Below are 16,092 nucleotides of genomic sequence, written 5' to 3'. Positions count from 1 at the left end.
AGCTTCTTGATGTTGGAAGCAACTGGTATCCAATAACCACAATGTTATGAATTGGGGACTTGATTTGAAGTGATATATGTATTCATTTTTCACTTTTTCAATGCAAGGTAACTGAAACAGGATACCCCTGTAAACTGCTTATTCTCAGAGTCCACCACTCAATTCAGCCTTTCATAGGAAATCAAATTAATCTATAATTATCTGCATGTGGCTCATGTATGGTTTTAGAAATTTCTAGGTATGTTTGATTTCCCTCTGCTTCTTGCTTACTCCCTCTCCACACCTCCAACCCTCTCAGACCATTAAAGGTAGTTGCCCTTGTTGTGAATTGATGTATATTTCAAATAATGCCAAGTGATTTTAATATAAATCAAAACATAATTAAAAAAAACCCTGATGTAAGGAAAGAAAAATACATCTCCAAACCAAATTTTAATTTCAAGTAAATTATGGTATTGTTTACTATTTGGATTTAGAATTTTCTTCTTCTATCAATAGTTGCAAGGAAATGTACAAATGGGGTTTCTAGCTCTGCCTGTCAATAATTGGCAGTGTGTGCTTGCTCTCAAGTCCCTGGACATCTCTGTATTTCAATGACTTCTCTATTGTGAAGGATGATCTTATATACCCCTAGTTATGAGGCCCAAATTCTAAAATGGACCATGACATTTCACAGGACAGTACCAGAGATTCCAGGGAAGCCTGGGACTGCTGGAAATGTCATTAAGATCTGTGATGGTTAATTTTATGTGTCAACTTGATTGGGCCCATGAGGTGCTGAGATTTTGGCTAAACATTATTTCTGGGTGCATCTGTGAGGGCATTTCTGGGTGGGATCAGAATTTAAAGCAGTAGACTGAATAATGCAGATTGTCCTCCCCAAGGTAGGAGGCTATCATCCAAGCTGTTGAGGGCTCAAATATAACAAAAATGAAAATTTTTTTTATCCATCTGACTACTTGAGGTGGGACATTTTTCTCTTGCACTCACATTGGATCTTAGACAAGTACTCCATAAGCCTTCAGATTTGGACTAGAATTTATATCATCAAAGGTTTTTCTGGTCTTCACATCCTTGGAATCAGACTGAAAATATATCACAAATTTACCTGGTTCTCTAGCATGCAGATCTTAGGACATCCCATCCTGTATATTCTCATGAGCAAATTTCTTGTAATCTCTCTCTCTCTCTCTCTCTTTCCCCCCTCTCTCTCGCTTTCGCTCTTGCTCTCTCTCCCCACCCTATTTCTCTGGAAAACCCTGACTGATAAAAGATTTGAGTGACTGATGATCCGTCTTCTAGTAGGCAGAGGTACAATTTTCTACCCTCTTGGAAGAGGTCCACTTCTTAATCAGTTGGAAGTATTTACTTATTGAACAATAGCTATATGTCCAGCATTGTATGATGTATCATATGCTCTAATCAAATGCATAAAAGAAATCCAAGATGCCTCTTTGCCCACAGGGAGTCTACTAACTGTCCATGGACCCCTGGGTGGCTGTGTGTTTGATGTTCTACTTATTAAAACAATGAGCAACTTAAGTAATTGTAGTAAGAAAAGAGATGTCTGTCATCAATCAGTTTTTACTTTACTTCATCAAAAGTGCTTTCTATAAAAACCAAGTTGGGCAAATTGCTCTACTGACTTGAATATCGAACCAAAGACCAGAACTCTTTCAAACCAGAGTTCATCCTGTGACAAAAATAAGGTATACTTAACTGCAGATATGTTTTATTTTCCCTTTTCAATCAACTGGGAATAATAATATTCAAAACTATGGGAAGTTTTATAAAATATCAATGAATGATTGATATAAAGAAGCACTGCTAAAAAAAGAGATGGGATTTTGAGAGTTTTGTAGAAATAGAATTACATTATTCCTTTTATAGAAAGACAATGGCTTAATAATAACTACTCCTAACAGTAAAATTATAATAAAAATGCACACATATCATATATATTTGTATATATATGTGTATGCATATATATATATATATATACTTTCTAATATTCCTACAACTCAAATTTTACCTACAACATCAGTGGTAGTAGGTACCTGCAGCAGAGACTGCTAGTGGCTAGCAAAACACACTATACTCTTCCTTCTGTGGTGATAGAGCTCTGGCCATTTCTTGGGCCTCCCATACAGTCTAGAGTGGGGTGGCTGGTGATGTGGTGGTATAATATGAAGCACCTCTCAATGGTGTATGAGTGGATGAGATGGTCAGAGCATGTAGGTAAGTGGGCCTGTTTCCTCCAAGCTCTCTTTTTTCCTTGGTAGAGGATGGATCAAGAATATGCTTCAGCTTGACCTTGACCACACAGATGAAGAAGAAACAAGTTGCAAGGAACCTGGGACTATGAATATCGTCATGGGGTAGATCTGCCAACTAGCTTGAGACTTTCATTATTACACAAAAGGAACTGCATTTTGGGGAAACTTGATAGCTACTAGCTTTAACTTAACTAATAAATGGACCCTAAAACCCATTGATCCTGGTTGTCTAAACTGAGTTTTTTTTTTTATCCTAACTTTGTCATTTCTTTATCATTAGTTTCTTAATTTACTTTGCAATTGATACAGTTCTTTTACTTAAATAGGCAAAATTTTTTCTTGTCTTGACTAAATTATATCTGTGGAACCACCAATTTGAAGTGCCAGATATAGTTTTCTAACATATATTAAAATAAATGCACAATTATTAAAAAGATTTTCATCTATTTTTTTTTGATGTTACAACACATAAGATTATAAGCACATAAAATCTTATAAGCACATAAAACCCAATTTAATTCAAACCATGTATTTTGCTGATGAGAAAGCTGAGGCCCAATGCTGGATTGACAGAATGAGAACCAGGACCCATGTCCACTTTAAGACTTTGCCACATACATGGCTATGAGATTTCACTTTTTTCATATACATTTAACATATGATTCCTGGGTACACAGCCTTCCAACAAATGGTTTAAACTACTTTTAACCTATGATCTCACTGATCTTTGGAGAAACTCTTTGAGGAGGGAGGAACAAGAATTATTGTCCTGTTTCCTCCAAAAGGGAAACAGAAACAGAATAATCTTAACTGCTGAAGCCTGCCTAAGACAGACTTTATATCTTTTCATGTTCACCTTCTTCTTTCTTCCTCCCTCCCTCCTTCTTTCTTTCCTTCCTTCTTTCCTTCTCTTTCTTTCCCTCCCTCCCTCCCTCCCTCCCTCCCTTCCACCCTTCCTTCCTTCCTTCCTTTCTTTCACCAGAGATTGAACTCAAGGACACTTGACCACTGAGCCACATCCCCAGCCCTATTTTGTATCTGATTTAGAGACAGGGTCTCACTGAGTTGCTCAGTGCCTCACTTTTGCTGAGGCTGGCTTTGAACTTGTGAACCTCCTGCCTCAGCCTCCTGAGCTGCTGGGATTACCAGCGTGCACCACTGTGCCCCACTCTTCTATATTTATTTGCTCAGTAAGTATTTCTAGATTAGACTATGTGAGTATTTGGATTAGACTATTAGACTACTATAGAATGACAATCCAAGATTTCTCAAATTTGAAAGTCAAGACTTTTCCAAGCTACATTTTTTAGTCTAGGAGAGGAATCTGTGGATAGCTGAGATTTTGTTAGAATGGGTCCTATTAAAGATTTTATTACTTTAGGAGTTATGTAGTGGGTATTGGGGAACAGTGCAAAGAATAGAATAAATACCCATAAATCTGTCCTGAAAAGACTAGTCATGAGCTCTCAGCATCTCTCTTGCTTTTAATTGACTGCTTATCATATGACTATCTGACTTTCTGCTTTTATCATGTCACCTCTAGGGGTTCATTACAAGTCCTTCTACAACAGTTCTTATGCATGTTTGCTTTGTTTCTAGAAATCAAATTTCATTTGTTTAAGACAGAAGGAAATTGAATCAATGTGAGTGCTGAGGAACTTCTGCCAGTTTTTCAATGAACAACATATCTAATCTCTATGTGACCTGTCTACATTTGACACGGGAAGTGTGTTAGCTAATATGACAAGCTCAGCTTGAGGAAATGTGTATCTTAAGCAGTTAACTTCAAGATTCTTTCAGTGTTGCCCAAAGAATGTTTTCATATATTTTCAGAAGGTTTTCTCTTTTTTCGGATATTGAATCTAAGTCAGAATGATTTAAGTAGTTTTAATCCATTAATCCCTTCCACCTGCTTCAAAGAGGTAATACTGTCACAGAAAGCAAAAGGAAATGTGAGAGGGTACAGGAGACAGATAATCTTCTTGGAAGAGGAGGGCACCCAAGTCAGCAGTTTCTCACACAATCCTATATTAATAAAAGCTGTTCAAGAATGGCCTCTGATTTCGCCCAATCACATAATGTTTCTGAGGTGCCTATCAGATCTATAGTATTTATGCAAAAATAGGGTCAGGTGGAAATAAAATTTTAATATTGAAAATATGTTCAAGCTTATGTCACCAGAGCTGGGTTTGGCTTTTGTGTTGTTTTGAATACAGCATCTCCCAGTTAAAGAGAAATAAAGAAGGTTACTGTGTTAGCCTGCTTGGACTACTTACCAAAGTACCATAAGCTGAGTGCTTTATAAACAATAAACATCTATCTCTCATCATTCTGGAGACTGGGAAGTTCGAGATCAAGGTGCCAGCAAATTCAATGTTGTGTGAGGGCCTGCTCCTTATTGATGGTGCTCCTCACATGGTGGAAGGAGCAAACAAGTTCTCCTATTGTAAAACGGCACTGATCCCACCACTGAGGGCTCTGCCCTCAGACCTAATCACTTCCCAAAGGCCTATCTTTTTAACTCAATCCCATGGGATTGACATGTGAATTGGGTGGGGAATGGGAACATTCAGATAATAGAAGTTGCTCATACTTGTAGAACAAGGAGTCAGCATTGAACTTTATCCCTATCTGATACCATTAACTCTCAATTTGTTGGGATTGTTTTCTTATTCTTCTGGAAGGAATGTTGGGCTGAGCCTGGCAAGAAGTTATTTTGCTATAGAACACAAAAAAGGTTAGAAGTAGCTTCCAAAGGAGCTTGTCCTGCAGAAAGGTCTAGCAGCTGTGCTGAAGAAAAGGGAAGACCCTGACTGGATCCCTGGGGATGGTATAGATGTCATCTAAGGAACACAACTTATCACCAAAAGTCTTACATTCAGGTTTCCTTGAGGATCAGAAAGAACAACAGGAGGACCAGGTAGAAGTGAAAAGATAGCTCAAAAATTTCCAATCTAGAAAGAGTTAATGCATCATTCCTGTTCCTTAGGGGAATCTTTCCATTGTGCAGCACTGACCTGTGTTGGGATGGAGATGGGAAAAGATAGAGGAGCAGGCTGTGGCTGGGGACTCTGAGGAGCAGAGTGATGCAATAGTTATCAGTTGCTGCCTAACAAAAGATCCCAACTTGGCAACTTCAAACAAACATTTATTATATCACAGCTTCAGAGGGACAAGAATTTGGGAGAAGCTATAAGGTTTTGGCTTAGGGCATACTTAGTAGGTTGGAACTAAGTTATTGGCTGGGGCTACAGTCATTGCCTGTCTCACAAGGTGGCAGACTCCTGTGGTCTGGGCAGAAGCTTGAGTTCCTTGCTGGCTGTTGGTAGAAGGCCTTGGTTTCTCACCAAGTGGGCTAAGGGTCTGCATGATATGGTGGTTGGGTTCTCCCCAGAGTGCCTGATCCTTGAGAGAGCAGGGAGGAGGCTTTTGTGGACATAATCTTCAAAGTGACACACCTTGACTGCCACTTTATTTTGTTAGAAATGAGTCACCAAGTCCAGCCTACCCTCAAGAGAGAATTTTGAAGAGAGTATAAAATAATTAGTGGACATTTTAAACTACCACAACTAGCATCCAAGCAAAGCTCAAAGGGAAGAGAACCGGGGGACAGGAAGAGTTCAGCGGTCTAGAGTTTAAAGGTGCCAGTAAAATTCTGTAGTTCCTAATTAAGGGCTTAAAAGAATGATCCCCGTTCCTGCCTCTGACAACTGTAATTTCCTTTGCCCATTCATCCTTGTTTCATTTACACATTTTATTATTCCTTTATAAAATTTGTGAAGGAGAAATGCCTTTTTAAGGTAAAGGTGGAGCTGTGAAAATTCTGCTTAAAATGCATAAAACAAGCATTATCATAATATTGGAGCTAAGCAGAACATGACTTCAGAGGCAAAAATTCCATCCTTCTATTTGTGATATATCCTAAGCACTCATTGGAGAAGAGATGCTTAGTTAAAATTGGTTCATTAGAGGAATAAATTGTCAATTAATTTATTTATCCAGCAGAAATTTGTGGGGCCCTGCTTGGCACCAGGCTCTCTGAGAGGGCTGAAAACATAAACAAGAATGAGACACACTCAAATCCAAGTCACCATCTGGCAAATGTGTAAGGAACTGTGCCACATTCCAAGTTACACTTGAGTGATCTCCTTGCTTGCACATATCTGTGATTCTTTACCTTAATTACTCCTTAAGGGCAGAGAGCTTATTAAATTTTTATTGCTAGAACCCAGAACAGTGCCTGACCCACAGAAGGAGCTTAATTAAACATGTTTGATGAATTTGTTGCAAACTCCAATTATTCAAAAGGTTGAGGTGTCTAGAGATACTAAGAACAATATCAGATGGTAGCTGGTTCTTTTTCTCCCTGCTAACAGTGATGAAAGAGGTATTTTGGGGTCATAGTTTCAGGCACGCTGACTTCCCATGTGACCTTCTCTCTTCTTGGCAGATGCAGCACAGTTCTCCCTAGGGATTTCTGCTCCTGGGAGGCAGCTCCAGGCTTTACTGAGCTCCAGGGGCTCCTTCCCAGCTTCTTGTTTCTGTGCCTCCCTGTGCATCCTTCCCAGGAACCCACTGTAACTGACAGTGCATATAGGCTGCTTGCTATGAGGAAAATCCAGGAAAAAGCATAGAGGAATCACCTCTACCTTTTATACAGGAAGGATGGATTTTTTTTTTTAAAGTCTGGCTAACATCACAACACTCTGGTCAGAGGTGAATGTACAGTAATTTATCTCAATAAATCATATAACATGGAGAGAAAAAGCCTTACCTATACAAGGCTTCATCAGACTTAACCATTCAATGTGACCCTGAGCAATGAATGTCATTCTTGCACATAAGCAGGTTTCCAGGTCATTCAATATATGCAATAAATGTATTTATAGTCTTAGTTGTTTTTCCATCAGTAATGGATATTGTATTTTAGGGCATTTCAGCTCAATAATTAGTTGAGTTGCATGTTTTCAGGTCTAATTTAATACAATCAAAAATGAGTTCCTATCATGTAAAATACAAAACATACCCAATGTTACATCATGGCAAAATTGGTTGGCACTCCCTTCATTATTCTAAGTGTGTATAACTGATTGACAGTGAGATCAAGACAACTGCAGAGGACAATGCAGCACAGTCTTCAGGACAGAATCATTTGTTTATGTCAGGCATCAAAATGCAGATACGATTACATTAGAAGGTTATGTGTCACTTTATACACAACAGAAAGAGATAAAAAAGAAGTGCTGTTCATATCATCTGTACATTCATTCATATGGAAAATATCTATTGAGTACATACCCAGACATGGTTCTAGATATTGGGCGACATAGTGGTAAACAAGAGACAAGGTTCCTATTCTCAGATAGACCCAGTGATAAACACAAGAATGAAAAACAAGTCCTAGGAGATGTGATAGCAACTGGGTTCAGCTTTCCTGAGGAGTCGCTCTCCAGCTAAAACTTGACAAGAAGGATATTGCAGCCTGTGGACCTGAGGGGAGGGTACTCCCCATGAAGAGAAGAGAAGAGAAAGTGGGGGAAATGGGCAGTGAACTTGGTGCTTGAGAGGATGAGCAGAAAGGAGTATGTGTGGAGCTCAGCGAGGGGCAGGGGCAGGAGAAGGTGATGGGGAGGGGACCAGATGCCCCATCAGGAGGCAGGATGATGACAAATGAACAAAAAGGAATAGAACAAGAAACAGAAGGAACCCTGGAATCAGATGACATGCAAAAATAAGGTGGAGATTTTGGAAACATTCAACTTGCTCCAGGCATAATTTCCATCAATATCCTACTGGTATTTAGACCTGCCTCTGACAAAGGCAATCTTATGGTGCCATTTTTTTTTTTTAATGATGATTAAGACATTTTTAGTTCTTTTCAGAATCTTACATTCCACTATAGTGTCGTAATGGGCAACTTTCCCCCTGATTACCAAGATAATACATGTTTAAGACAGAACATTTGGAAAATACAGAGAAGCCAACAGAAGAATAACAAAAATTGTTCCAAATCCAGCCACCCAAGAACAGCTACTGTTAATATTTGGGTACAGACTTTGCTGTGGTCTGAATACGTGTTCCCTATAAGTCATGTGTTGACCCAAGGTGATGGTATTAGGGGGTTGGACCTTTGTTAGGAGATGAGGTGGAGCTCACTAAAGAGACCTCAGGGAACTAGGTACCCTTTTTTGCCCTTCTACCACATGAAGACACAGCAAGAAGGCATCGTCCATAAGGAACTGTCCCTCACCAGACACTGAGTCTGATCTTGAACTCCCCAACCTTCAGAATTATGAGCAATGCATTTCAATTGTTTATAAATCACCCAAACTAAGTTGTTTTCTCATAGCAGCCTAAAAAAACCAACACAGACACTCTTTATACTTACATAGTACAGAGGTTTCCAGACTTTGGAGCCTGGGGAGACTCATTCGTAAATCTATTTTAACTGCTTATAAAATGCCATATAACTACAACCTCCTTAACCCTCAGTTTACTTCTGCAAAATAGGAATATTAATATTACCTTCTTCATAGGACTGCTGTGAGCATTAATAGAGAGAATCCACATAGCACTCTTGACTTAGTGCCTGGCACCTAGTACATACTTCAAGACATTATGCTGTTGATTTTACAAAGCTGTGATTATACTATAAAACTGTCAGGACCTAGACAGTTATTCTAATTACACTAACTATTTTTACATAATCTTAATATTTTTCTATAATGTCATTTTAAATAGCTAACACAGCATTTTGATATGAGACTCTGACTTCTAAGTTATATTAGCATCTATTGTAGTTGAGACATGCAGACTTTTTCCATATACTCACTATTAAAAAAAAAAAGATACAGGCAAAATGAAGCAATCTTTCATAATTACTTCTCCAGGATAAGTTCTAAAAGGTGACTAGGTCAATGGACATGTATATTTCTAAGACTCTGATGCATATTATCATGTCTTCTACAGTGAATATAGTAATACTCTGGGTAAGAATAATTTCTGGAAGTAAATAGTCCACATATGTGTGAAGTTTTATAGGTGTGATTTATCACTAGCTTAGGGTAAAATGCTCTACCCTCCTCCCTCACACTCCCAGACTTTTTTTTCTCCACACCTGTTCTTACCTTCTGGTTGGCATCCTCTCTCTGCATTCCTTAGCAAAGCTTCTCAGGGACAGACTTTTAGCTGAAAAAACTCACTTATAGTTTTCTGACTTACTGGGAATTCTGTACTTAGCATTCTTTTCACTCAAAGGCATAAACTCACAGGGTTTTGGTATAATAGAAATACAAGTACCTCACCTTATAGATGATATGAAACTAAAATAGAGGGAGCAAGAGATTGGTCCAAGTTGGTCCCATGGCCCATGCTATCGCTGGATAGCTGCTTAAGACTGGATCATTTCTTTATCTTCAGTGCCTAGTTCAACAGCCAGTACATGTGAACAGCAAGCAATGTTTGCTAAATGAATAACTATTTAGAGTATCTCACAGCCTCCTAGGATTTGTGGCTGGAAAGGACTACAGAGGTGTGGGAGCTGAGGTCTAGGTTGGTTAATGAGATGTATGCTGCCACATTGCTATCAGTGATGAGTTGGAATAATGACTCAGGTCCCAGGAGAGAGAAGCCAGGAGAAGACATGGTTTAGTGGGTGAGGTGGGCGTCATGTAGAGAATGAAACTAATTCTGCCTTGCTCCAGAGAGGGCAAAGTCAAGACCAAGCAAAATCGGAACTTCCTGGTAGGCCAATTTCAGCAAGATATAAAGAAGGGCCTTTTGCTAATTAGTACTGGCCCAACTGAAATGTGATTTTTGAAAAGAAGTGAGTCACTCCTAATTGGATATGTTCAAGTATGAATGGGGCAATAATTTGTCAAATGCTTTTTAAAAGAAAAAACTTTTGTTTTGTGAGGTTGGTAGGGATAGACAACTTCTAAGGTCTCTACCAAAATGAAAATTAAATGACTTTGTGAAAATATATCTTGATATATAGGTAGTTATCTTTTCATTGTTGATTTGTTACTTGGTGATGGAATCCTTTGAGGGTGAATCCATTATTTTTCTAATTATAAGAGGAACTAAATAAATTCTAATGTTTTTCCTCACACAAGATTCATTCTATGGTTCTAAATAATAGTTTGAGCGTTAATTCAATGTGCTACACATTGTAGGAGTTCAAAAGATAAATTTAAATTAGCTCTAAAGTCTGGAAAAGCTATTTTAGATAAATTAAGCTATAGGCTCTATGATATTTGAGCCATTTGATTGAACCCAGCTAGTCTCAACCAAGTATATCAGTTGATCCCAGTAAGAGTACTAAATTTCCATTAGCTATTTTTTTTAAATTAATGAATGTTAAGATTGAAAAAAGAAATTTGGATTGATTTTAGTGTAATGAGATAAAAATATTCTTTTGCGAGTTTCTGAATGATGATATGAAATTATGGTCAGAATTAGTTCTCAGTGTGGAAGGAATCCTTGTAATATTAAACTGCAAATATAGAGTTACTGGAAGACCACCCATAGTATAATCATTTCATCTGAATCCTACGGGTTAGACTGCCACATAAATGAACCCTGTTCCGAGAATGCTTTCAATTTTCAAGACTTCATATTGGTAATAGAAATGGAGATCCTAACAAGCTCATGCCTGAGTTCAGTGAAATGCTCCCTCTCAAACTTCAATCCAGGAAAGCTCTGATGAGCATTGTAAGATAGCATCTGTGAGGCACTCTTCGATTTCAGCCAGGAAGGAAATGGACAAAAAAACAGCAAAGCAGATTTTTGTTTATTTTTTTCCTTGGCTTCCTTTCCCCATCTCCTGCTCTTACTCATTAGAAGGCTAAATATGGAAATCAATGTTTAAATCAAGTATTTCATTTTATTTATCAACAATATTTTGGACTCTTGGGCTGGGGCTATAGCTCAGTGGTAGAGCGCTTGCCTAGCATGCATGAGGCACTGGGTTTGATCTTCAGCAACACATAAATATAACAAGTAAAATAAAGGTATAAAAATACAATAACATTAAAAAACAATATTTTGAACTCTCAATTAAAACAAACAAACTTAGGCTTAGGTCAAATTGGGTTGTCCATTAGCTAGAATATTCCAGTCATGACCTTTTCCCATAATGCATACATATTATGTATTATGGGAAAATACATAATACCCAAGGGCAGCAAAACTTTTGTTTCAAATCTTGTGCTAGATGCTAGAGAAGTAAAAATATCAGGCATGAATTTGGTCTCACCAGGGTATAGCAAATAAATGGCATTGGTTCACCGGGGAACCTAGACCAGGCTCAGACCCTTTTCTGACCCAGGATTCCAGACAGTTGGTGCTAATCTGTCACAGCACTGACATAGGAAGTGACTTCCTGGTGGGAAATCAAAGGTTCTCTGATAACAAGTCTCACTCTGACAATCATAATAATGTTTTTTTCCCCCTATGTATATAGTAAGTTTCACTTTATATGTATCCTGTGGAAGTTTGAGGTTTTTTTGAATGCCATTCTCAGAAACGGGAAAAAAAAATTCTAAAAAAAGTTACCTCCACTGCTGCTTTTGCCCTTTCAAATTCCTCTTCTAAGGAGTGATTTCTAGAAAGTAAAGCACTTCCCCAGCGATGTTCTTTGGTCAGTCGAGCCTGAAATAAACCAAACACGGGATGTTATGAGAATCACATCATACAAAAATACAGGCATTTTTCCTTTTCTCACTTAATTCTTCCTAAAAGTTCAAGAATTCAAGAAGCATTTCTGATTCATGTCATCTTTGGAGTATTTAGCAGGCATGATTTTGCCCTAACTGGGATGGTGCCAGAATGTGTGTGAGCATGCATGATTCTTCCCACGATGTGTCTGACCCTGATTGTGTTAAAACCAGGGCCCACCTCCCAAACACACTACATCAGTAGGACTAGGTTTGGCATTGCCATTGTGGTCAACCCATCCACAGGATTCTAATTTGCAGTAGGAAAGAGAATCTCCGTTAGAAGAATAGACCCAGACAACCATGTCCTATTTTCAGCTTGTTAGGCAGACCAGCCTCAGGTGAAAACATAAAAGCTGCAGAGACCAAGTGTAGCTTCTAGGTCTCCTTTGTTCCTTACCCAGAGTTCTCTTTCCTCTGCCTTCTGTACTATCTTACTTCCCATTTCTCGGAGCATTGCTCTCTGTTACAAAATAATGAATTTTTTTGGATAAAATCATGTCTGAAAAGGCCAACTACTTTGTCACCATTAATAGGCAAGCTGATATATATCTTAGCTAAATGCAATTATTTCTAGACTCCCCCAAGTCTGCTATAATTATTAAAAAGTTTTAAAATTTTTTCATAAAAATGAAAATATTATGTTGTAAAATATCACACATAAGAGTTGTCCCTCCAGATCTTTTTCTCTGAAGTCGCATTCATGTTTTTATGCACCCACAGAAAGAATATAGTAATGTACTTAACATTTTTTTTTGAAACATGATATGCTATTCTGCAACTTGCTTTTTTTTTTTTTTTTTTATTCAACCTTGTATTTTGGAGCATTCACACATTTAGTACTTGTGGATCCACCGCACACCACCGAAGGTGAGATTTTGGTGACTTTTGTACTCGCTATGCGTAGCACAGGGTTTGACAGTGATGAGTGTCCTGCAGATGTCTGGACAGCAGGATGAGGGACTGCACTGATGAGAAGGACAAGAGGGGTGTGTGCAGTGAATCCCCGGTCCCCTTTTATTGAAGGTTTGGATGAAATTGCTCTACACAGGATGCTCAAATCTAGTTTTCACAGAAATTACTTGAATAGACGCGGCACCATCCCAGGTCTATTAAATAAGAATCTCTGGGGGTGGGGCCCGAGCATCAGATGTTTAAAAAGCTCCTCTGGTGATTTTTCAAAAGCAGTCAGGTTTGGAAATCGCTATTCTCTAGTGAAACTTTGCTCTTCACTGAGCACTAAGCATCTATATAGCTCAGCTGCTTTTCTTTTGTTCTGTACCATCACTAGGCCTGAAGAGGAACCCCATTATGACACAATAGTACTATCAAGGCTCACTACATGCCAGGTGCTGTTCTAAGTACATTAGATTCTACAATCCCATTTTGTCCTTTCAATAAGATGATGGCATTGAGGCACAAAGAGTTTAATTAACTTGCCCAGGGTTACGCAGCTAGTAAGCAGAAGGACTGGTGCTTCTGGTCATGGTCATAACCAGTGCACTGCATGGTCTCTCATGGGAGGCAATGCTCACCTGACCATTTTAGGAAGACGTAAAACACAGAAAAGCTGTCCCCAAAGGGTTCAGGCTAGGTGAGGACCCAGAAACTTGAAAAATATTGTGAATGGAAAACAATGAGGTAATGAAGTAATTACATTGAAAACTTCTGATCCTAAATGAGGGTCAGACTATGTTTTGCTCTAATGAATGTGGAAGATTAATTTATAGAAACACTGTTATCTCCTCCTTGTTGTCTGTATTGCAGTTTCCCCATGATCTCCAGGCAGATAGTAGCCTGGAGATAGTAGGTGCTCCTGTAGTCAATACACATTTGTTGAAAATATGCCTTTGGTGAAAAGATAAGTGAATGAATTAAAGGTATTTTTTTCTCCCTGACCCTAGAAGGGGTTCTCTATCAAGACTTCCTGGCCAAGAGGGAGCTCATGGGAAATTGAGAGGGCAATTGATTTTTGTCCTGCATCTGGACTGGCTGAGGTCTGTGATTGCACCGGCCCATTGGGGAAGGGAATGGCTGTAGGATGACCATAGGAGCTGCCTAATAAAGGCTTTGGCCTGTGGGTGTGCAGGGGTGAGGCCACTGCAGTGTGCTTGTGGTCAGGAAGGGTGGTGATCGGTCTCTGGGCCTGCCTGGGTACCAGTGTCTCACTGTTAGGTGGGCAGGGCTCACTGGACACTGTGAGCAAGTAGCCTCCTTGGAGGCTACCTGTTCCCAGTGACTACCTGCCCCCAGTCCAGACAGTGGGCAGGGAGGGAACCTCAGACTTAGGTGAGATTGACTATTACACCTAGAACCAGATTTTATACAAGTTTATAAAAATAATGTGCCAATTTGTTGGACTCCCATATTGTGGAAGCAAACTCATACTCATTGCAGAAGCAAAAGAATCCAAGGTTCTTGGATTCAATTTAAAAATACCAATCAAGTTTTGTTTAAAGCCAAAAATACCATATTAAGTTTCAGAGTCAACAACTTATTCATAATATCCAAGAAGTGAATTAAAAACATTCAATTAGATTTTGGCTCATGAGGGTGGAGACACAAATGTCAATAGGTTGCAATAAATCATAAGAAAGTTATGAGAGCTGTATTTTATAAGCAAGGCTACATGCCTTTATATGTATTTAGTAACAGCACCAACCAATGTGAATTTTTGACTGTGGTTGAATGTTTTTATTTGGAAATTGCATGGTCCCTGGGTTCAGTGGATTGAAAAAAGCATAAAGAACTTCTAGCTTAAAAAAGGACTGCTTAGGTCACTTATACTTTGAATATTTGTGGACTGCAAACTCTTTTTATTTATGTCTAACTTTGATGGAGAGTGTGAAATATGCAGCTGTTTGGTTTCTAATTTATGCACATTACATTTCTCAATCTACACTATTTTGTTTCTGGTATGACAAGCCTTCAAAACCCACATGGCTGTCCTCTGACAGGGAGAGGTAATGTGGCCCTCTGGGAAACCAAGAAAGGTGGCTTCCTTGGGTCCTTGTTTACTTAGCAGAGGTAAAAATGAAAACAAAGGCTTAAAAAAATAGACACAACTGAGTCCTAGTGGGGAAAAGGGCCCCACACATGAATGGGTGGTTGTACCTGCCACCTTAATACCCATAACCACATAGTGCCACGCCACAGGCACTGTGCTCACCTTGATTCTTCTGGGCTCTGGGCTCTCTGAAGAGGGCAGCATCCTCAGTGCAGAGGATCTGCCTCTGACACCCCTTCCCAAGGCACTGTAGCCACTATTTCCCAGTGTGTTATTCTCTGAGCACTTAAAAACTCAACAAATTGGGATGTAGAACCACCTCTTAGTCATCTTCCAGGAGACGTCTGAGAAGTCCAGTAGGGTTTGTGAAAGAAAAATGCAACTCCAACTTTGAAAAAGGCAACTTGAGATTGCTTGATTTCCTAATATTACGCTAGAGCATTTTCTAGTAAGTGCACTTGACTCTTGTACTAGATTCGTAGGGCTGCTATAATAATTTCCCACAAATTAGGTGATTTCAAACAACAGATATTTATTCTCTTGAAGTTATGGAGGCTAGAAGTCCAAAATAAAGTGCCATCAGGGCCATGTTCCCTCTGAGGGCTCTGAGGGGATAATCTGTCCCATGCTTCTGCCAGTACTTGGTGGCTTCAGGTGGTTTATAGACATGTCACTCCACATTATCTCCCCTTTTTTCTCTCAATCTCCTCCCCACCCCATGTTACTCTTATAAGGTTACATTCAGGACCCACCCAAGTAGAAAATAATTATTCACTTTTCTGGAAATCTATAGTAACTTAATCACATCTTTGCCATATATAGTAATATTTGCAAATTCTGGGGGATGTGGACATCTCTTTTGGAAGCCACCATACAGTTCACTACAATTCTCATATGGTACTCTTGGGTTTGCAATATATTAACAAATATATGCAAATATAAATGTGCAGATGTTTATAACCTTTTAAAGATGGCTGAGTTCTGGGCTGAGGTTGTGGCTCAGCAGTAGAGTACTCGCCTAGCATGTACCAGGCCCTGGGTTCAATCCTCAGAACCACACACACACACAAAAATAAATAAATAAATAAATAAA

At 39.0% G+C, this 16,092-nt stretch overlaps 1 protein-coding gene across 5 annotated transcripts in view; it reads right to left on the bottom strand.

Moving 5' to 3' along the window:
* Positions 1–16,092, bottom strand: part of Pex5l (peroxisomal biogenesis factor 5 like) — a 166,932-nt gene that overhangs the window by 44,716 nt on the left and 106,124 nt on the right. For all 5 annotated transcript variants that reach the window (XM_027942162.2, XM_027942166.2, XM_027942163.2 and 2 more), the window contains one exon: positions 11,832–11,927. In XM_027942162.2, the coding sequence (XP_027797963.1) occupies positions 11,832–11,927 (96 nt within the window). The remainder of the gene's footprint in view (positions 1–11,831; positions 11,928–16,092) is intronic.

Source organism: Marmota flaviventris, chromosome 8 (assembly GCF_047511675.1).
Source record: "Marmota flaviventris isolate mMarFla1 chromosome 8, mMarFla1.hap1, whole genome shotgun sequence".
NCBI classification, from domain to species: domain Eukaryota; kingdom Metazoa; phylum Chordata; class Mammalia; order Rodentia; family Sciuridae; genus Marmota; species Marmota flaviventris.
Note: the sequence above shows the minus strand (reverse complement) of the source record. Positions and strands in the feature narration are given on the sequence as shown.